This window comes from Lipotes vexillifer, unplaced genomic scaffold (genome assembly GCF_000442215.2).
Source record: "Lipotes vexillifer unplaced genomic scaffold, Lipotes_vexillifer_v1.1 scaffold983, whole genome shotgun sequence".
NCBI lineage: Eukaryota > Metazoa > Chordata > Mammalia > Artiodactyla > Lipotidae > Lipotes > Lipotes vexillifer.
The window spans coordinates 489,193-512,300 of record NW_006783200.1 but is presented as its reverse complement, the minus strand read 5'-3'; the positions used below and the strand labels follow the sequence as shown (position 1 = coordinate 512,300).

General features: G+C 41.7%; 1 protein-coding gene across 1 annotated transcript in view; it reads right to left on the bottom strand.

Moving 5' to 3' along the window:
• LOC103075725 (A-kinase anchor protein 13-like) overlaps positions 1-23,108 on the bottom strand; it is a 114,243-nt gene that overhangs the window by 17,008 nt on the left and 74,127 nt on the right. Inside the window, 9 exon segments of the mRNA XM_082931024.1 lie at positions 922-1,170; positions 2,062-2,179; positions 2,296-2,421; positions 4,726-4,976; positions 5,595-5,747; positions 6,331-6,443; positions 7,863-7,998; positions 11,422-11,485; positions 13,657-13,724. Coding sequence (XP_082787150.1) covers positions 922-1,170; positions 2,062-2,179; positions 2,296-2,421; positions 4,726-4,976; positions 5,595-5,747; positions 6,331-6,443; positions 7,863-7,998; positions 11,422-11,485; positions 13,657-13,724 — 1,278 coding nt within the window.

Below are 23,108 nucleotides of genomic sequence, written 5' to 3'. Positions count from 1 at the left end.
TAAGGAGTCCTGGGAATTCTCCGAGAGCAGCTACCTATAGCATTACTTATACCTCGGCGATGAGAGAAGCACACATTTCACTCACCTGAGTTTTATGTCAGCGGGGCTGACGGCACTGGGCTGCTTTGTGTGCTCAGCTCACCGAGGCCAGGGAGGTGGGCTGGGTATACTCAAGGTTACTGGTGAGGTTAGAGTTACCATATAGGCCCAGAGGATATAGGTTTGATGAAAACAATTATTAAAAACAAAGAAACAAACAAACAAACCAGATGTACACATGAATGAACAAACCTCCTAACTTCTTTCACTTGATGGGGCTGATCATTTAAAAGGTAAAAATTAAAATCAAACAGAAAGTGAGTATCTTTTATGATCTCTTTTGCTTAGAGAAAGATAAAAGATGAAAAACAAAGTTTAATAATAGATCTAGTTGCTGTGAGTTAAACTTTCATTTCTCTAAGGTCTCAGGAGCTAAAAATTCCTCTGCCATCTCTTAGAAACGAGTGATGTAATTTTAATCTCAGAGAATCTATGAATTGTGCAACTGATGGTATTTCCCTCCTAGCAATTGTTTTGCCAGAAACCCTGACCCCAAATTTGTTGCCCCTCTTTCATAGGGAAAATATGCCTTCCTTAACACCTTGTTTTTTTGTATGAATCTTACCTTTTGCTTTGTTCTTTAAAAAAAATTTTTTTTTCCTTTCCCCTGACTGCATCATTTCCTTGTTCTCTTACTGTATTCTATACGGTTTTGTAAGCCATCGCAAACCAGTCTTTTCTGATACAAGATTAAGATCAATTAAATGCCTGCTGCTCCTGTGTGACGTCTGGACACGGGGCCCTGGGAACAACCTGGTGACATCTGGATTCTGCCCGCTGCCCTCTGGCACACGCTTAGACTCTGACGAGAGTGAGGCTCACCTTTCAACCTCCCTGTTGTGCTCTTCAGAAACACGCTCCCATCCCGCACGAGCTTCTTCCGCTTCAGATCCTCCTTGGCAAACATCTGACCACTCTTCATTCTCATGATCGACTTGCTATCTGTCTTTGTATAAATCTCATTGAGACGGACCTTCTTTTCATAACTCGCCACTTTGCTGTCCACAGCTCCAATCACACCCTTCACCAGGCCCAGGGACTGAGCTAGATCTTCCTGTTCCACTTCACTGTCTGAGAAGGAAAGAATAACTGTCTCTACTGGGCAGAAGGAGCAGCACCCTGCCCTTTTTTTTTTTTTTTTTTTTTTTTTGCAGTAGGTGGGCCTCTCACCGCTGTGGCCTCTCCCATTGCGGAGCACAGGCTCCGGACACGCAGGCTCAGCGGCCATGGCTCACGGGCCTAGCCACTCCGCGGCATGTGGGATCTTCCCAGACTGGGGCACGAACCCATGTCCCCTGCATCGGCAGGCGGACTCCCAACCACTGAGCCACCAGGGGAGCCCCAGGACCCTGCCTTCTTGCTCCACATCACTGTCTTCCCTCTGTGGGCACGCCGGCAGAGCAAAGCCAACATGTCGAAGGGCACGTGCCTACCCCTCGCTCTGTCAGAGTTTAAATCAAGTTAGATGATTCAGTGATACAGATGATGTGCAATTATGTGCCACGTTCTAAAGTGGAAGGAACCCAACATTTTTAGGGAGGGAGAGGAGCAACGAGTTTTTTATTTACGTCTTTGTTTTACCTAATCCTTAATGTAACTGCCCAGGAGCAGGATTAGCTGAGAGAGAAACTACTAAGTAGTGATTAAACGAGAAACAGCGGTGATTCTAGCACTTGCAGGTGGGAATCACCTCCCAGTCTAGGGACAAGTGACAAGTTGCTCAGGTCACTGAACTCTCGTTGGGATCACTAAGTGGTTCCTTCCCTTCTTGCTCTCATTCACCCTAAGTCTGCTGATAGAACACTTTATGTTTTCACTGAAGAAAACCGTCTTTAAGATAAAACACAGGCTCTCTTTTAGAACTTCTCAACGTAAAAGAGTTCTTCTACGGGGTCACCAGTGCTGTTGGACAGACCGGAACAGTCCACTGGCAAACAAGACTGAGTTCAGAGAGAGACGCACCTTTGGTACATTGCAATATTCTTTGGAACAAAACCGGGTATTTGGTGATCCGTTGGGTTACAAGCAATATACACTCTGGGATTCCAAGCCTCCGAACGACTGAACTGCTCATCTTCTTCTGCAAGGAAGTAAACCAAGTGTCAGGAATTACCCAAGGGAGAAGGCTCGAGCTAAAACTGACAGTGACACAATGCTCTGGACAACATGGAAATCCCCATCGTTTCACACCAATACCTTCACAAAGGCCTGAAAACGCTTATCCTTGGTATAGAGGTCTTTGAAGTAGTTTACAGACTGGTTGTGCTGCCCACAAAACTTGCCATAGGTCTTCTTTAAGCGTTCTGCGTTCTCTCCTGAAAACTGCAGAGGAAAGAGAACAGAGGTTATGCCGTAACTCAGGGTGCTAAACTCCTATTACCATTTTGTCCAAAGTTTCCAGTCTACTTGTGAAACCCAAGAGAGCTTCCTCATAACTTCTCCCCAAAGATTAAAAGATTAAAATGGTGCAGGAGCTTTGGAAAACAGTTTAGCAGTTCCTCAAAAAGTTAAACAGAGTTACCATATGACCCAGCAATTCCACTCCTAGACATAAAAACATATGTCCACACAAAAACCTGTATATGAATGTTCATAGCGGCATTATTCACAACAGCCCCAGAGTGGAAATAACTCAAGTGTTTATCAGAGGATAAATGGATAATGTATGAATGAAAAAAGCCAATCACAAAGGACAACATATTGCTCTATTCTATTTATATAAAATGTGCAGAATAGGCAAACCCACAAAGTAGATTAGTGCTTGCCTAGGGCTGGGGAAGTTGGTGGGGGTGATGATGATAAAAATGTTCTACAACAGACCATGGCGATGGCTGCACAAGAGTCACGGATATACTGAAAACCACTGAACTGTGCATTTTAAATGGGTGGATCACATGGCATATGAATTATATTTCAATAAAGCTGTTACATATATTTAAAAAATAATAAACACAGAAATATCTATGTACTGTGCACATAAGAAATGCAACATGTGTTTTAACTCCCATTTGTCATAACACAGTAATAAAACAGAGAGACTCACAAGAAGTCTTTCATGAGGTAGCAGTCTCAAAGAAGGCATCCTGATAAGTTAGAAAGACATCAGAAACGGCCGTCATTACCTAGGGATCTGTTTATCCTACTTACCTCAGGCCAGCAGGCCTAACAATTCTGCTTGGCCCTTACATCATTTCCAAGCGTGTGCAATCTCAACCGTTCATCTGAAGCTACGTTCACTGTGGGGTAACCGCTGAGTTTCTGTATGTGGTCCACAAGACACGTGCTAAGCATCAATTCCCTCTGGACTAACAATCTCTGGAACAACTTGATCCTTACCCCAAAACTTGAAAAAACGTTCAGGTAGCCTTTCCTTTTCCCCTTTACCAACAGAGAAGCTAAGGCAGAGAGATTTTTAAGTGGTCGGCTCCCATCACAAAGCAAGTGCCCTAAAAGGGTGACTCTGGCACTGGTGCTCAGAACCAACAAATGGACACCATGGGGCTAACATCTTACTAGAGGACATGCACAAATACAAGGAGCTACAAGGTCAGAGGAAGTACCCGTGCAGGTCTGAGGGTGGAGAGGAGGGGCAGAGGGAGAAACATGGAAAATGACAGGAGGGGGATGTTTGGGGAGGAAGGGTCCTCACTTGCAGAGCTGACCGTGCCCACTTTGAGGCCCTGACCACCAGTGTGAACGCATTCACTACACTGCATCTGCATTTACTTCATGACCTGCCTATCCTTCACTCCTAGAACATGAGTTCCATGAAGCAGAGGTCTACATCATATTTACCTTTGTGGTTCCACATGGTATTGAGTAAATCCCCAGTAAATACTTGAAAAATGGATGAATGAAGGCATCAATGAATTGATAGGGCGAGGGGTACAGACTCAAGAATACAATGAAAGGACAATATTTCCAATTCTCAGGCAAATGTTCCAGCAAGTAAGCCTCTGCTTCCACAATGAGGCAGAGACTTGCCGGTGAGAAAGAGCTAGTCAGATGTGATGCGATGCCCCTCTGCCTATAAAGGTTATACTAGCATTATTCTTCTTTCAAAAAGAATGTTTAAAAAAAGAAACATTTAGAAACTGCCTATGACATATACATCTGAAAGTATCAAAACAATTTTCAGCTAAATTGCTTTTGACATAGGATTGAAACCATACCATACCTTGATGAAAATATTAGCAAGAAATATTTTATCAATTATTTTACAGATGGTTTCTTAGTCAAGTTTTTAGTCTCAGGTGGTTTTTAGATAAATGAGCCTTTTGATTTGAGGCACAGGCTGAAGTTGAGACTTCCAAAAAATATTTTTTGATCTCTTAAACTATAGTATCTCTGATGTTGGTACAGACTCTGAGAAAGAAAAACTGGCTTTTACTGCATATCTACCACGTATGCTGGGTCTTTATATATACATTACCTCTTAAATTTTAAAATAGCATTAAAAGAGAAAATCTACTGTCCTCAATTACAGAAAAAGAAACTGAGGGTCAGAGAGATGCAACCACTTGCCTAAGCTCACAGAGATGGTGAGCAGTCCAGCCAGGATGTGAACACACGGCTACGGGGCCCCCAGTGCGTGTGAGAGGCACCAGGCGCCCGCCGGCTGCTCACCTGGTGCACAAGCACATCCCCAATCCTCTTGATGAGAAAGTTCTTTTCACTTTTATCCACCAGAGAGTCCTTCTTCCGCTCCAGGATCCTCTGAAAGAACTGGCTGTGGATACTGATCAGCTCATCCAAACAGGGGAAGAGCTTCTCCACCATCTGCTGCTCGAAGAGCAGGTCGGCCGTCATGCCCCGGCTATACACGTCACTCATGATCTTGAGTGTGCGGAGGTGGTGGAACTCCGTCTGCATCAGCTCTGGGGGAGGGACAAGGTTCAGTGGTCAGGAATGCTCTCCTCGAGGATTCTCCTGCAAAGTGTGTCTGCTGCTACTAAGAACCCAATTTTGTCTTAAGGCTATTTACGGCCCAATTTAAACGTTAAAACTGAGTCAACAGCTGTCTTTTCCCTAAAGTATTTTCATCGTATTCCTCAATTTTTCACGGGACCTCAGACTATTTTCTGACAGGTATACTGGATTCCATCACTCTAAGTGGTGGTTTCCAAAGTGGTCTTCACTGGGATTCAAGACCTTTCATAATTTACTACGTTTCTGCTTCCCAGAAATGACTTGTGTTTAGTCTAGTTTCTACTGTAGCTGAGGAATTAAACTGTACTGTCACAAGAGATCTCTTTTTAGGACTATCACATAAATAAGCACTCATATTAAATAAAATGTCCAATAAAATTAAAGAATATAATTTTACAGAGAGTAAAGGATAGAAATAAGATGTCTCTATACCTCAAAGTTCTCAAAAGAAAATCTTTGAGATGCTACACACTTGAAAATTGACTTGATATAGCCCAATAAATTGCCTCATTAGCAATGCCAGACAATGCAAATCAAATATTATCAGAGCACATGAAGAGTCTCACCATAAATCACTTCTTGCCGTTTGACCACATCTTTCTTTTGCTGTTTCAGAAACTTGCTGTCCACTATCTGACTCCAGGACTCTGCTTCCAGCTGTTTGGACTCAATCTCAAAGTCTCCCATTAGCTGCCCTTCATTCATGTCTGTACCTACTCCTCAAAATACAAAAAAAATCATTATCAGAATCCTGCGTCTGTGACCTCTAAAAAAAAAACCTCTGCTGGACGTTCCTCATGGTGATAATTTCATGAGACATAAACATTCTACACTAATACAGGGATGTTCATAGAATATATATTCTATTAGAAAAGATCATTTTCTGTTCCAGAGTGACATACTCTATATTCAAGACTTCGGTTAAGGGTGATAAATGTCACATAAATCAAAGGTGATTAAGACACGATCAGGGTCCTGGTGACTTTACTTGTTTAAGAGAGTAGGTTTACAGCTGTGCCAAGAGAGCTAGAACTGAACGTGTACGAAAGTCTAGGGGAAGAAGAAGCGTTTGTACCAGAGTCTGACCACATTAAAATCAATGACATCCTTCAGTGGACAACCATCTAACAACAGGATAAGTGGGTTTACCAACTCATTATAAAGCATGTGATGCTTTACAGACAGTTCAGAGAAGTTTCACAGGAGTAAGGAAGAGGCAGGAGATGTGTTAGTGCTTGCATTCTAGGAGATGGCACAAAGTCTCTGCAGACGCACACAATACACGCCGTGGCTTCTGCTTACCCTCATCAGTAAGGGACTCTGTTGACTCATTGACCTTGCTGATTTTATTTAGTGAGTCTGTTGAATGAGACAGGAATTTCCAGGTGTTTGATATGTTCTCATCATTGCCAACTCTGTGGGAAAAAGGAAACACATACTGTCAGATACATTCTGAGAAGCCATAGTTTCCGGTCTTAAGTGAAGATCTGAAAAGCTATAAAATGACAGCTGCCTGCAAGTACTGCATGATGGAAGACAAATTACTTATGTCAGGTACCCAGCAATATGCAACACAAACTATTAAGGAAGGATGGAGGAATTTAACGTCACTGCAAGCATGAACTTTTTGAGCCTTGAGTTTTTTTTAACGATAGGTAGCAAGGAGAATGCTCTTCCTTCAAACTGCATACACGTTATGTAAGAAATTTTTATGTTTGAAACTCATGTCTAACCACTATACTTTTTCCCTATGTTCTCTAAATAACTATAGACCAAGCACTTATATTAAACCATATTCTTCAAACTTTTCTTGACCCCAACTCACCAGCTAGCACATTAGGCACCCAGTAGATGATGTCTGTGGTACAACACAAAAGTAAGTCAGAGTCATTTAAAAGTAAATTTTATTTAAAGGCCAATTTTTAAAAGTCATAATATAAACTCATTTGGATAACATTAGAACTTGGAAAAGAAAGCCTTTGGTTAATTACAACAGAAAGACAAAACAATATAAAAATACCTGAAACTTTTTGTTTTTAACGAGGAGGAAACATTAGCCAGCACAGAGGTTATAGGAAACACAGACAAAAGGAGATTTGCATCCTTCAGTTGGGAAGTTTCCTCCAGCCTAGGTTAAGAGAGCTGCAAGAGATTTTTGAGTCCTACATTTGAGATGACTTCTTTACTGGATGGGAAGGCAGGCATCTTACCCCAAACAGCCAGCAACAACATAATCGGCCCTGTGCTAATCAGACAGCTGAGGCCTGAACAATCAGGGGCCACAGCAACTTCTGGAGGGACCACAAAAGGAATTCAGTGCAGATGAGGGACGGGGAACCTACTGTAGTACCCGGCCCATTATTCACTCCCATGACTTAAGAGTCAAGAGGCGAGTTTAAAAAAAAAAAAGAAAAAAAAAGCGAAACAAAACAAAGTTACCCCCTCCCCCCAGGTTCATCTGACCAACAGAAAAGTGTGACATATGAAAATACAAGTGATTGAAACCAAACATTCAGAATTAAATCTTTTTTCCTATTCCCACTTCTTATTTTGATCTGAAAATCATCCTTTTAGAAGGCAGGTTCTTTAAAAGCAGGGCTGATCATATATAAAAGCAGAGGACAACTGGCCTAAAAATGGTGTTTAAAGGGGATCCTTGCTACAAAATGGCGATCATGATGGTGCATCAAAGTGTAATCCTCATCCCACTCATCTGTAGCACTAACCCATTATGTTATACATTTCTTTCTAAAACAATCTTTTTGTCAAATGGTATAAATTATTATGCTCTGTCACCTAGATGTCAACTGTGCTAGCTTTACATCCCCACTCACCCAGCAATGTTCTGAATGGAGACACTTTTGGAGAGCGACACACTCTGCTGGGACCTTCTGTTAGCAAACATGGGGGCAGCAGTGGTTTCATCGGCCAGGAGGACTGCGGACCGAGGGCGCTCCTTGGGCTGGGAGGCTGTAGAGAAGGAAAGGACACCAAATGAAGTATCACCGACACATGCCCACCAGCACTGACTCACCTGATGAATGCCAAATAGAAGCAAACTGCTTTAAAAGAGATTTACCCTGGGAGTGTAAATAGGTACAAAAACTCTATGGAAGACAACTTGGCAATAGCTGTTGAAACTGTAAATGCCTATATCTTTGATCCAGTAATTCCATTTAGGATATGTTTATTCTACAAGATTTACTTGTTTATATTTGAAATGACGTATGTCCAAAGTTATTCAATGCAAAGTTTGGTAAAAGCAAAATGAGTATCAAAAGAAGATCAGTTAATAAATCGTGGTACAGCCTACATGTGAATACTATGAAGCTTTAAAAAAAAAAGAGGACACTCTCCATGAACTGACACAGATCTGCAGATAACATATTAAGGGGGAAAAAAATCAAGGTGCAGAATAAAGTGCGCAAAAGACCACCTTTTATGTTTTAAAAACATAATTAATAATCCAAATTGGCATTTGCTTTATTTTAATAAAGAAACTTAAGGAAGATAAATATAAAACTAAGAAAAGTGGTTTACCTGTGGGGTGTGATGGCAATGAGGATAAAGAATCGTGTGAAAGTACCATATATTTAAACATTTAAACTAATTCAAAGTAAGAGAAAAGGAGACCGAAAGAATTTTAAGGATAAAAGGAGCCTCAGAGATAACTGAGGCTGGTGTTCTTTGGGAGGACCTACCAAGAAACATGTCAGGGGCTGGTTAGATATGCAAATTCCCAGCCCTCCTTATTCTGTGCGGGTGGGACCTGGGAGCCTACACATTTACCAGCTCCCCAAGAGATTCTTCTGTACAATGTCTGAGAACACAGGTTTTGACCAATTCCTTTAATTTACAGATGAGGAAAATGCAACATGTGTTTGATGTCACATAGCTAATTTGTCCTCATACTGCACATTTCTCTTGAACTTGACCAAAGAGGAAACTGGAGCTCTAATTTCATGCTAAAGTAGTCACACTGCCGTCTGGGTAGCAAATTATTTTTCCTTGGTAGCTAACTGAACTGCTACATTTTCCCTGTCCATCCCCAGGAGCATCAGGAGCTGAAGGAGATAAGACTGGGGCAGCTGTTATGGCTTCACAGTATTACAGGATGTTTCTGACTTAATAAAATTAATAAAACCATTAATTTCCAATTCAAATTCTATTTAGAAGAAGGTGATATAATAAATACCAGAAACATGCTACCCTATAACACGACCAGACTCTTCCTGTAGGAAGTACACAGGAAACTAGGAGATGTGGGCCCCACACCAACAGGGAAGAAGGGCAACTGGCAGGGAAGAGAACACGCTCAAGTGTTCAAGAGCCTGGAGCACATCCTTAGTGTCTCAGAAGGGAAGCTGCTGAGCAGATAAAATCTGATGGAGGAAGAAACACTGGTTCTTGAAGAACAGTAGGATGTGGGTAAGTCCACAGAAAAAGAGGACATTCTGATGAGGAGAACTGCATGAAGGAAGGCAGAAACACTCTATTAATGTGAAAGGGAGATAACAAGCAGAAGAGGAAGTAAGTAGAGGGGTGTATATAAGGGATCAGTGAAACGGCCGGAGAAGCAGAACGATGTCATGTCATGCAGAGCCCTGAAAATTATAAAGAACAACCTGCATCTAAAAGGCAGCATAGGGGGGTGAAAACAACAACTTTCCCTTGTTGAAACCAATCCACGCCACTCAGGGAAGTTGCTAACTACTCTCTGAGCCTCAGCATCCTTATTTGTGATGGTGATGGTAGTGGTGAAAGCAAACACTGAAGGAGGCCTCTCACCAAGTACTTCATTGGTGTGATCTCACTTAAACCCGATGACCACCTGCTGATACTATTACCATCCTTTCACAGAGGAGGAAAACGAGGTACAGGGGATTTAGTAAACGTCCGAGGTTACACAGCTGTTAAGTGGGATGCTGGGACTCAAACCCATCCAACTTGAATCCACAATCTGTACTCTTACCGCTACGTTACCTCAGGAATTAAAAGGGGAAAACAGGAATAAGAATATATGTGGGGGTCAGACATAATAGGTATTTTTTGGAAAAATGCTATTTTATCTGATTTGAAAGAAAAAAAAGGTTTCTGAAAGAAGGGATAATGTCACAGAACAAAAGTTTAAGGAAGATTAGACTTGTAAAAGGTGTTGGAATGGGTTGGATCATTGGTTAAAGTGGGTGACAGTCTGGCACAGCTTTTCTTCTAGGAATCCACATGCAAAGATGGGCAATAATTGGACTTCTATCTAAAGGAACTCCACACCCTCCTGGTGGCACAGTCTCTACAGCCATTCCAGAGCCATCTGGAAGCACTCAGAGCAGTCGGGCACAGAGCAGTGGTCCTCAAGCTCGAGTGTGTGCATCACCATCACCTGGAGCATCTACTAAAACACAGATCACTGGGTTCCGCCTCTGGAATCTCTGAGGTAGTAGGTCTGGGTAGGGCCCAAGAACTGGCACTTCTAGTTGATCCAGGATCTACACTTTGAAAAACACGGCCTGAGGGTAAGTTTCACATGGGCTCCCATAGAGCAAATTTAGGTGATATTCATTACTGCATCTTTATGGCAGGAGTTGGAAACAACTCAGACAACCGTCTTTGGGGGAACTGATAATTAAAATGTGGTATATATTTATGAAAGAACACCATGCAGCAATCTGAGACAATAGCTTACATATAGTAACACGCATAGATCTCAAAACCATATTAAGTGGAAAAAAACCCCAGCAGAATGGATAAGCAAGTCATATCATCTAATTTAAATTTAACGCACAAAATCATAAGAGATATTTCCAGAGGTACACATATGTCTAAAGATATGGCAGATTAGAGAGGTTTACATTAAATATACTGCAGTGTGTGCTAAGGAAGGGAAAGGAATGAGATAGGGAATGAAGAATGAAAAGGGGAAAATATTAAGTAAAACCAAAGTGAAGCTTTGCACAGACTGGAGAAGACAGGTTGATGTGAATGGGAGAGGTGTGATTTACCCAATTTGTGTACCACTGAAGTCCTTGGGGAAAAAAAGAACTATTTTTGTAACTCCACAGTTTGTCAAGAAGTTTAATAAGCAAGATCTCATTTGATGCAACTGTAACGCTGCTAAAAGCAAGTTTCACTGTCGACTCACGCAAGAGAAATTTCAAGACACACAGGGCTAAGGTGCTGCCTTTTAAGCTAAGACACACACTATTCTAGAACCTTCCAGAGAGTTTGATGGTAGAATGGTAAGCTTTTGGTCAATGAAACTGCAGCCTTCTTTAAGTATTCAAAATAGGTATTCAAAATTTGCTTAAAAATAACAAATAAATACTACAGAAGTATGGGTAAGTCCTGAACCAGAGAGGCGAAAAGGAATCATGAGAGGTGGGCTGAGCTACTTACACTTGTTTCTCATAACGACCGTGGGCAGCGAAGATGTGTCATGTGCTTGAAGGCTCCCTTTGGGCTGCTGAAAGGAAAAGAAAGCCTGAGTGAACACTGCATTTACAATTTATCTTCTGTCAAGTTTCAAGAGGCCTACAGCAGGAAGCCAGCTGCTCCTACTTCCCTGCTCTGTTCCTGCCAAGGTCCTCAGCACCCTAGTCCTAGCTACAGCCACCCACTCTGGCTCTCCTCTGAACCCGCCAAGCACTCTGATCCTGCAAATGCCGTCTCTTCTGCCTGGAATGCTCTCTTCTCCTTCACAGACACGGCATTCTTCTATTTCAAGATAATCCCTCCTTGGTAGAGCCATCTCTTAGCTTCTTTCTTCTCCTCACCCGAGGCAGTGACTGGCACCCCTCAGAATCCTGCATGTGCCCCCGCCTAGTTTTTTCCTTACTTATGGTCATCGTCTGCTTGTCCATCTTGCCCACCAGAATGCTGGTTCCTTTAAGAGCGGCATCTGTGCCCTTTTTGTTTCTATTTCTCCAGTGACTCGCATTTATAAGGTGTTAAATAATTCTTAGGTAAAGTGCTAATTTTAAGACTTCTGTTGTAGCATGGAACAGAGACACTGTGTGAGAAATTACAGACTGAAGCAATTAGTCTGAGATAAATCATTAGTGAAAAAGGGTCCATTTAAAATGGAACACCCCCTTTCTTTTCTATGGGATATGCTGTATCCCTATCATTCTCCTTCTCTATAGCACATTCACAGTAACAGCAGTCTTACCAGAGATCACAAACTCAAATGCCTGTGGGGTCAGGCAGGTAACAAAGGACAGAGGCGAGTTGGAGGATGGGGGGAGTGGCAGTCTGGGGCTTGTACATCTTGTCTAGAGGAGGCGGCAGCCACTCAGCCCCAGTGGATTATCACCCACCACCCACCTCTCTAACATTTAAGGAACTACAGGCCAGATACTGTTCTACGTGCTTAGGAGCTATTGATGGATCAAACACTCCTGACTTCAGACTGCTTGGCAAGTTTAGTGCTTACATTCTAGTGGGGGGAAGGTACAGATCATAAAAAGTAAATGTAATATAATAATACATACAGTGTGTTAAGTAGACCCTAAGAAGGTGATAAGTACTATGGAAAAAAAAGAAAAAGAGCAAGGTGGGAATTGGGAATGCTGGGTAAGGGGATATACCAGGGCTGTGAGATCTTCCATTTCTTCAGGAGAAATCAGAAATCCAAATTGGTGTGAAATACGATTTTTCAATAAATACACTAACTCAAATAAAAAAAAATTACTCCATGAGCCAAACAAAATTTATGTCCATGGACTGAATAAGATCTGGGGTACAGAGGTCTGTCATCTTTACACTAGAGTTCAGTGCTTCTCAAAGTGTGGTCCTCGGACTAGCAGTATTAGCATCATCTGGGAACTTATTAGAAAGGCAAGTTCCTGGCCCCTCCCCAACCGCCAAGTTGGAAACTCTGGGAGTGGGGCCCAGTGTCATCTTATAACAAGCCCCCAAGGTGATTCTAATGCACACTCCAGTTTGAGGCCACTGCACTAGATAAATGCGTTTGGTTATTGGAAGCACACAGCATGCTGAGCATTTGTGTAGATGGAGCTGGAGAGCACTCTTCTGACAAGGAACAAAGACATTTATGAGTGACTACAACACTGAAAACCACACAGGCCACCTAAACGCCCATCTGCCCCCAGCCCCGTACTCTTCCTTAAGGGCTCTGATACGGCAGTGCCTGTTATCACACAGCTGCATACTCAGAGCACGTACCATCATACACTTCCTGCTCCTGTCATGTGACCCACACGAGCCTGTGGAGAAAAGTGCTGCCAGACAGGCCCGTTTAACCCTGACACTCCCCAGCCCATCAGCGTGTCAGAGCCCCTGATTTCCACCTCCTGCCCTCATGGTCCTGAAGAAGGAAACCATGCGTGTGAAAGGCAGAGGAGGTCTGCAGACACAGTTAAGAAGAAAACCACTTCAACGGCGACACAGATTAAAATCACAGAGAAATGTGCATTTAACATGGAGCAGTTCTGAAAGCATTTTACCTTCCAAAAGCCACAAATTCCCGAGTGTGTTAAGAAGAGAAAAATCATTTTTGGTTATTTTAGTCTCAAAGTAGTCATTTCATCAAAATGATGAAAATAAACAAAAACTACAACCCCAAATCTCCCAACTCTGAAGATTTTATTGGTTTAGCCAGTAATGTCTTACCTTCATTTTGACCTTTGCACAGCAGGCCAGACTTTCTCTACAGCCTTTGTGGACAAAAGCACCACAATCTGAAAAGAGAGCAAAACCCCAGGTGACATTAATACACAGCAAACAGATCCCCCAGACTGATTTTCCATTGCCACAGCAACCGACAGACTGCCAGGTGAAGTCGCTCACACGTCAGAATGTGACTAGCCGAAATTACAGATTGCAGCCCTCTTCTAGGAAGCAGGCATGCAATGTCATTTGGAGGTGGAGAAATAAGAGCAGATGTGATTTCTGATGAATAAAAACTAGAAATCTGAAACTTCTCGGGCAGGAAGCTGAGAGGCTACAAAACTAAAAGTGAAAGCATCTGCTGTCAATATGTAAGTCTAAGTCACAAATAATACATAAATGGTATGTATTTACATATATAGACATTTACATATACGTTTAGTAACACCCACAAATAATACATAAATACAGCCCCTTAACAGGGGCTGTGAGATCTGTATGGCTGTGTCAAAGGTGGAATGTGAATCTGAAAATTTACCTGTTTATGTCCTTTGACTTGGAAACCTAACTACCTTGAACTTTTTGCAACACCCCGAGCGAGTCAACAGCCGCAGAAGAAAGGTCATCAGAACCACCCTAAAGCACCTCTGGGAGCCCTGACTCAAGAGAAAGTGGGAGACTTCCTGATTGATGAACAGAGATTTACCGCAAGATGAAGCACAGCCCATAATCCTCCAAGGACGTGATTTTATTTCAACTCTTACTTCTCACTCCTTGGCCCACAAGGGCCACTGATGTAAAAACCCCGCCCTCTGTGCCTCACAAAAGGGTCATCATCAGCTTGTACTGCTGCTATGAAGTCATACCGTTGATATGGAGACCAGAGGTGAAGTAAAAGAAATAAAAGAGCTGTCTGTGGGGACACCCCATGATGAGCATCTCTCCAGGGAAGGACTGCCTGAGAAAATCAACAAATACCACCCATCAGGCAACGCTTCACACCCTGATTCAGGAAGCACCACGGGTCCTGCCTATGGTAACCCACGAATCATGGGCCAGGTTGCTCTCCTGGTTCCTACGTACGGATTACGAGGATACTAGAACGGAGACTGCCAGAACCCCAGATGCTTTTCCCCATTGCTTCCTCAATGCCTACTCGGTTCACAGGTCTCTTCCCTAACACCACCAGTCACAATGCGTTGGATAATCTTATGGTTCTCTCCTCCACTGAGCGCTCCTCTAGGGCAGGGTCCCTTCATCTACTGCCGAATCCTTAATTAGGTCTCCCTAGCATAATGCCTGGCTCATGCCACCTAATCAAACGTCTGTTGGAGATCTTATGTCTATTTTATCCAAAAGGCAAGTGCCCTGACACAACCTAGATTACAGTATGTCAAATATCTTATCAACACTAAAAGGAGTACTAGAAGAACCACCATCACACTAAATGTGATTTAGGTCCTGGCTCTCCTAATTAGTTAATGTTACCCTATGCAAGTTCCTTCTCTATAGGCCTGTTTCCTCAGGCCTATAAAATGAAAGGAAGTACCACATCTTCCCCCAAGTTCCTTTTCTCTGTGATCCTATAAGACTCCTTACGCTACATCTCTTGAAGAAAGAGATAATTTTCCAAGTAAATCCACTAGATTGTTCTATAAAGGTTCATGTTGCAGAAGAGTTTTCAACTTAGTCATCTGAATTATCACTAGGACAGACCCATCCTTCAGGGCATGGTTAGGGAAAGTTCCAACTGGAGAAATCTTGGCTGAAGCTATTTCCATAAAAGAGGCGATAGGGAGCAACTCTACTTTTGTTGACAGGATGGCCCAGAGCAGGAACTTGTCTGGAAGTGGCGTGGGGTGAAGTATTCTGGGCCTTTTACTCTGAGGCCTACCAAGCCTTCTATCTAGCTAAGCTCTTCTAGCTCCACCCCAAGTGAAATTCACTGTCTGGTCATTTTTCTGATGTTAAACAATCAGAAGAGACATCCATTTACCAACAGCAGCATGAGGAGAGACTCTCCTGGGAAAGGCTCACTCAGGGAATCAACAAGAGGAAAAAACCTGGAAGGCTTTATCTCAGTCACAGCTCTATTCTTATTTCCATTGCTTTCTTCTCCAGGAGGAGACGCAAGGGAGCTATATGGATATGGATGCTGTGCTCCCCGCAATTTCTACCGTTTGTGATCATGACCAACTCCACATAGGTCATGAAACTGTTCCAGAAGTCAGCAGCTAAAAAAGGGTTATGTATCATTGAATATTAATGCCAGGGTTTCTCAGCAACATCCCTTTCTGGGCACAAGGAAGGCTCTGCAGAAAGAGACCCCTGGGGAGTGACTCATTCTAACCAGCAAAAGGAAACATTTTGAGGATATTTTTCTCAAGAACCGGAAACCACTGGCCCTCATTAAATTGTCTAGTTCTCTGCTACTTGAAAATAGTAGCAAAATTTTGATAAAGAAATTGTCTTACTACTCAGAGAAAAAAGCAGAATCACGAATAGAAATCCACATAACTCTGAGATGCCAATGCTGTTATGCCCTTCTATACATCAGGCAAGGTAATTCATATTCCAGAATCTAGACTTGGTGAACTTTGGCTAAAGACTTTAAGCCCCACTAGCCAATGGTCTTCCAGAAAGGGTCAAAGAGGCAACAGGTGGGCTGGACCGTTTGTCTTTATTGATTTGTATTCAAAACTTTTTGCCTCTCACTTCTCAGAAACTTTTTTAATGGCTCCCCATCATCTTTAGGATAAAGCCCAAACTTCTTACTTAGCTTGACATGGCCCATCACGTGCTGTATACATTTCTAGCCCCTTGCCATGTTCTGTCACACCTCTGAGCTCTGAACAAACTGTTTCCCATACTTGTGTCCCTTTCCCTCTCTTCCTTCCCTGACTAGGTTGGCAGGACTCAGCTCTGTGGAGTCTTCTCTGACTCTCGCAGGGAAGATAAGACTCCCCACCTCTATGCTTCCGGTATCCCATGCTTGCCTCTGTCATGGTACTGTACTGTGATGGCCACACTCTTCCACTGGACAGAAAACTCCTGGAGGGAGTCTAACTCTGTCTTTCTAAATTTTATATCCCTACCCCCAGCCTCAGGCCCACAGTAAGCACTAGCTGTCTGAAGGAGGGAGAGGGGTGGGCAGGTGAGCTCCAAGCTGCTAGACCCACAGCATGAAGTATAACAAAGTAGTTGAGGCAAACATCTATATTCACCTTCTAGTAAGACAGAACGTGTCCCCCCCGCCCCGCCATCGGCCCCACAATCCTTACTCAGGGTACATGTCTCCCCTCCCCTGCTACACAGATGCCTGGGACCACAGAGTGTTCTTGTTGATCCATCATCTCTTTCTCATGCACAGGCTTTCCAGCCCCCCTCCCTATCTTTTCCCTCTGTCTTTCACATAAATCTTCTTTAATCCCATTCTTCCTTACCCTCTCTTGAGTCTTGCCTAGGTACCCTAGGAGAACCTCTTCTTCACTCCATTTTACTTAAACAAAATATACTTTAAAACATGGGTGATAAGAATATGAGGAAAACTAATGAATTCATATCATGGACAAAGAAAAGCCCACATTTCGAAATGGAATTAAAGGTAGTGCCATATCCAACAACACCATCTTAAAAATGTTTAAAACTCCTCATAAAACAATAAGACAAAGACCAAACAGAAAAACAATACAAAGACTATGAACAGGCAATTCACAAAAAAACACAAAATAGTGCTCAAGCTCTCTAGAAATTAGAGAAATGCAAGCTCAAACAACATAGAAATATCATTTCACATCCAACCAGATTGGCCAAAATAAAAGTCTGCCAGTTCTAGGTACTGGTGAGGATATGGTGATGCAGGAGCTCTCATCATCTGCCGATGGACTGAACATTCATTTTGGAAAGTAATTTGGCAACATCTAGTAAAGGTAAAAACGTGCTCACACTATGAATTAGCAATTCCCTTCTTGGTATATAGCCTGGTGATACACACAAGTACAAATAAGGATGTTCCCTGCGGCACTGTAAACAGACAGAAATTGGAAATAACCCAAATGACTTAGCAGTGGAACAGATTTGATATATTCAAAAATGAAATACCATATAAAAGTTAGAAGTCAATAATCTAGATCCACGTGTTTCAGTATCCTGTCTGGATCCCCCAAATATGATGCTGAGGAGAATAAAGCAAGTTACAGAATGAGATACACTGTATGGTACCACTTAAATAAACTAAAAACAAAAAAAATTTTTTAAATATTATTTATATATAAGATAGTTATAAAACATTGGCTACATACACACTGAATTCATGATAGTGTTTGTCTTGGGGAGGAAGGAAGAGGAATGGGATTAGGCAGGGAAACAGGGGAATTCAACCTTAACTATAATGGTTTATTTCTTCAAAACTGAAAAATAATCTAAAGTAATATGACAAAATGTTACTTTTTTTTTTCATCTTGAGTAATGGGCACATAGGTGTTGGTTATGTTATCCATGCACTATTTTATATCAGTGTGTTCTTTTTTAAAACCCAAATTCTAATTCCTTCAAAATTCCCTGTATTTGCTTATCTTTTAAAACAAATATAAAACAATTTTCAGTTAGATTTTATTATCTTATATTCCAGCTAAAAAACAGCATTTTCTCCTTTGCTGTAATGAAAATCGATATTTTAGGCATGAATGGGCAACACAGGGTGGTGGATTTGCTTGAGAACTTGCCACTAATTCTGATCTACAAAAATGACCAACTAGTACACCGTGGACAGAACTTGCTTTCAAGTTGCATTCTTCCTGTTCCTTTCCTCCCCATCAGTTCCATCACCCTATAGAGAATTAAACAATGGGAAAGGTACAATCACTTTTAAACAGATTTTGGCAATATTCAAGTTCTCAGGCCAGTGTTTGAGATTTAAAAGACAACTGCAATTGATGAATCATAAAGCAGAAGTAACATTTAAAATGCACTTCTGGTAAACAACTTTCCATACAAATCCACTTTAGTTAACTGAGACATGTCCCCAAACCGACAACCCAGATGAAAATTTTAATATACTTTATTAACATGGTCACAAGTCTTAGAGATAAACAGTTTGCATAGATGTCTGCTTAACTTACTCAAGTACCTACTTGCAAACCACTCTACTTGTTAGCAGGCTGTCCTGGACTCAGTTCATGGCAATGGTTTTAGTGGTATACGTGGGTGGTTTAGAAACTTCCGCCCCACTGACATCAGCCAAAGTCATGTGGTTAAAACCTCTGTTTTGGAAAACAGACAATTACTGAGAACTTAAGAATTGAAGACAAATCTAATACACTTTCAAGCTCTCTGCCACAGACTATACCATGTTGTTAGGGAGATCAAAGAATTATTTGGCCTTTTATTTATTTTTCAAAAAGATTTCCTGATAGCAGTAAGCAATATACTTTCATTGTATAAAGTTCTTCAAAAAGGTCTTGGCACAGTGGTTTATGGGAACAGAGATGACCCTTAATTAGACTCCTCTGAACTTAAAAGCAAACAGCCCAGCCTTCAACTTCTTTTTTTGCTACAAGGAGGCATCAAACAAAAGGATATGAAGGAAAACCCACATGACTGGGAGCTATCATCTATCTGTTGCTGCATTCTTTTTAACCTCTGCCACCAGATCTTTGGTGAACTGTTATATACTATATATACACTCTCTTTCAACAGAAAAATCAAACAACCTGTTAGAGAGACTGGCTTAAGAAAATCAGCATTAAGAAGGGTAAGAGGAGTGGCCATGCCAAATTGAAATTACAGCATGGCATATTCCAGGCCTCTCTGTTAAGGGAAGGATTCACCTTGAGTTGTGTTGGGGACCTGAAGGAAGGGCTCTTCTGCCACTTCAGTCCAGTGGGTGATGTGCTGAAGAGCTCCTCCTAGAGACAGGTCTGAGCAGCAAAATCCATCTGGGGAAAATTCTCTGACCCTTCTTAAGGATAAACGTTGGAGAGTTTTTTAACTTTTAGGAGAGAAAGGTGCAACTGCTTCCTGTTGTGTCAACCCTAACCAAGATAACTCAAACAAAACAACAGAAACAACAACAAAAAAAACATTTAAATACCAACAATTTAGAAATAGACGCTACAAAATTATTTCCACAACTTCTTGTTTAAATTCTTTGGGGAGTGTGAGACACTGCCTGGTCTGGACTGATAGAGTGTAGATACAAAAGCCTTGTAAGATATTCTTGGTAGTTAGTGTAATAACCACAATGCTGATGTACCGGACAACAGGAAAGCCACAAATGAGCCAAATCATCTTAGCTGAAGCACTCACCTAGCAGCAGTTTTCAGAAGAACGCTGGTAAACAAACAAACAAAAACCAAAATGAAAGTGCTCTGTTTGGATAAAGAATTGACTTTATTGCTCAGGCTCTTTCACCTTCCTTTTCCCTAAACGAACTTCTTTTCCTTATTCAGTTGTATGTATTTTACTATCTAAGCAATGAATTCTAAATATGAGAAAACTGCCTATCTAGAGAGCTGTCTTCCCGGATAAAATCTAAAGCTGAATCCAACCGTCACACACATTCTAAACTCTTATGTTTCCTACTTAGATTGCAGCTGGTCTACTTGTTTATGTTTTTAATCAAGAGAACCAACCTACCACAAAAGTACTCAGAAGCTGCTAACACAACAGAAAATAAATCCACAATAATCTCAATATCATTTTACATCTGTTTAAAGCAAACAAAACAGAACCACTGGCAAGATCCAAAAACCCCCGAAGAGAACGGATTCCATACTCTGAAAGACTCCACACCAAGCATTCCAAAGACCAAATTATCTGTGGCAGCTGGAAAGAACAGCTGATTATGGGAAGCTTTGCATTCCAAAGACCAAATTATCTGTGGCAGCTGGAAAGAACAGCTGATTATTCAAGGGAAGCTTTACATAAATACAAGAAGTAAGAACTGGAAAGACGCTCTTCTCCTTTCTCCATTAAAGTCACTGAAATCCTAAAATAAGGGTAGAGTTTTGGCTGAGTTTAAAACAAACAAACCACACACACAACCCTGTCAAGTTTCTCGTAACTTAAATTACTCTGAAGCAGTCCTGACAAGGGGCTTCAGCCCCTGCTCTCACCATCTGTCTGTTTTCCAGGAGCGGACTGCAGGGGAGCTACAGGGAGGCTTCGCTACTGCTCCCTGCTAGTTCTAGCATCTTGTGATCCTGACCATTTCCACCTAAGGGACTCAGCTTTCACCACGACTATGACTTCAGACCGCTCCAGGTGTGTTCTACCGGGGTCAAGAGATGCTGATTTGTTTTAAAACTTCTATCCTGCTGCATCTCTTAATATTTCCACGCAAAAAGATATAATAAAGTGAATAAAGACATTTGAAAGACAGGCGAAGATCAACATCAGCCATCGTCACACGTAACCATGACGAACCATGCCGCTGATCTCTCTAAACCACGAGTCAAAACTGACTGAGCAGCCACTTGGGGTCTGAGGCTCCAGGGTCAGCAAACAGGGTTAATGTTAAACCAAAAAAGGGAAGCTAAGAGCACGAGGGTTTCCCTGGAGTTAAATGAACTGGAGGGATGCTGTGTTTCCTGAGACCCCTGGGAAGATCCTGGACATGAGAGGGGATGGAGGGAGGGGGGAAAAGAGATTCTGAGTCCCCAAATTACTCATATTTTCCACTTCCTGCCAAGGTTACAGATGGTGCTTCACACACACAAACATGCACTGCAGGCACTGTTCAGGAAGCTGGAGAGAACCAGCCCCTTACTTTTGTTCCTTTGGGAAGATGACTACATGTTGTTCTTTTGCTTTCAAGCCTTGATTTTTTTTTCCTCTTTTTTTAAGTGGCAGGCAGCAACCTGTCAACAAACAGACCTTAATGCCACCACTAAATGTCGAGCTTATTTCGACATTACCTCTGGAGCGGACTGCAAAGGTATAGTTGAGATAGGTAGCCCCTAAGATTCTGAGGTGGGGTGGTATTTAAACTAAAAATGTATTTTTGCACCTTAGGTGCACAGTAGAGTAATAGTCAGGCCCTATCAAACCGTTCCTTTTTGTCGTCTGATTCTTTCAGTTTATTTATTTTAAATTTTATTTAAAATAATTTTTTTGGCCACATCACACGGCATGTGGGATCTTAGTTCCCCAACCAGGGATTGAACCCACGTCCCCTGCACTGGAAGCACAGAGTCTTAACCACTGGACATCCAGGGAAGTCCCTTGATTCTTTCAGTTTAAACTGAAAAACATTAACTTTTCTTCCTTGTTTTGCTAAGCGGGTAGAACTAAGATAATCTGTGACATTTTCAGTTTGGTCAAGTGATTTCCATAAATCAAAGAACCACTGGCAAAGGACATGATGACTTCCTCCCCCAGACTGATTCTCCAAACAGAAAAGACTCTTGTGATGACACACTGGACTCCATGAAATAATCTGCTTCCAAAAGAAATAGACACCTGAGGTGACTTAACATTAAAAATTATGAATTAAACCAAAAAACCCCCATCCTACTTATTATAAACACTGTTAGCATAAAACTAGTAGTCGACCTATTTTACTGATTTTCTACTTTTAAAAAGTCTTAAATACAATATTGTTATATTGTGTGCTATCAAATATGTAAAATATTTAGTATAGATATTTGAACTATAATTTTAACATTTACTTTTGAAGTCAATAAAAGAGAAAATGAAATTGTTTTGATGGATCCAAAAATGAGAAATCAGGTGCATATTATACTTGGAATTCACATAACTACCTCAACGTCTAATTTATGTCTGTATTTAGTTTTGCATACATAACACAGAGAATATCTCCATTTTCATAGATAAGCTGGTACAAATATTAGCAGTTAAAAAAAATGGCTTGCCTTGCAATTATATTACGTTCTTCAATTAATTCGAGATGGAAGGAAAAATCCAAACAAGTAGGTAGACTGACAGCTACAGTTAATATGCTGATGTTAAAATTTGGTTACACTTTTGAGCACGTATATTTTTAAGTGCGTTTTAAATTAGTTTAAATCCAAAAATCTGGAACTTCCAAAACACCAATTCCACAAAAAACATTCTGAAAACCACTATCCTATCTACCAAACTATTTAATTACTACACAGATGTGTGGCTGAGAAGTTTAGTCTACAAGTCTCAAATCTTTTTTTAAAAAATTTATTTATTTTATTTTTTGCTGCATTGGGTCTTCACGGCTGCGTGTGGGCTTTCCTCTAGTTGCAGCAAGCAAGGGCTACTCTTGGTTGCAGCGTGTGGGCTTCTCATTGTGGTACCTTCTCTTGTTGCGGAGCACGGGGCTCTAGGCGCGCGGGCTCAGTAGTTGTGGTGCATGGGCTTAGCTGCTCCGCGGCATGTGGGATCTTCCTGGACCAGGGCTTGAACCCGTGTCCCCTGCATTGGCAGGCGGATTCTTAACCACTGAGCCACCAGGGAAGCCCTCA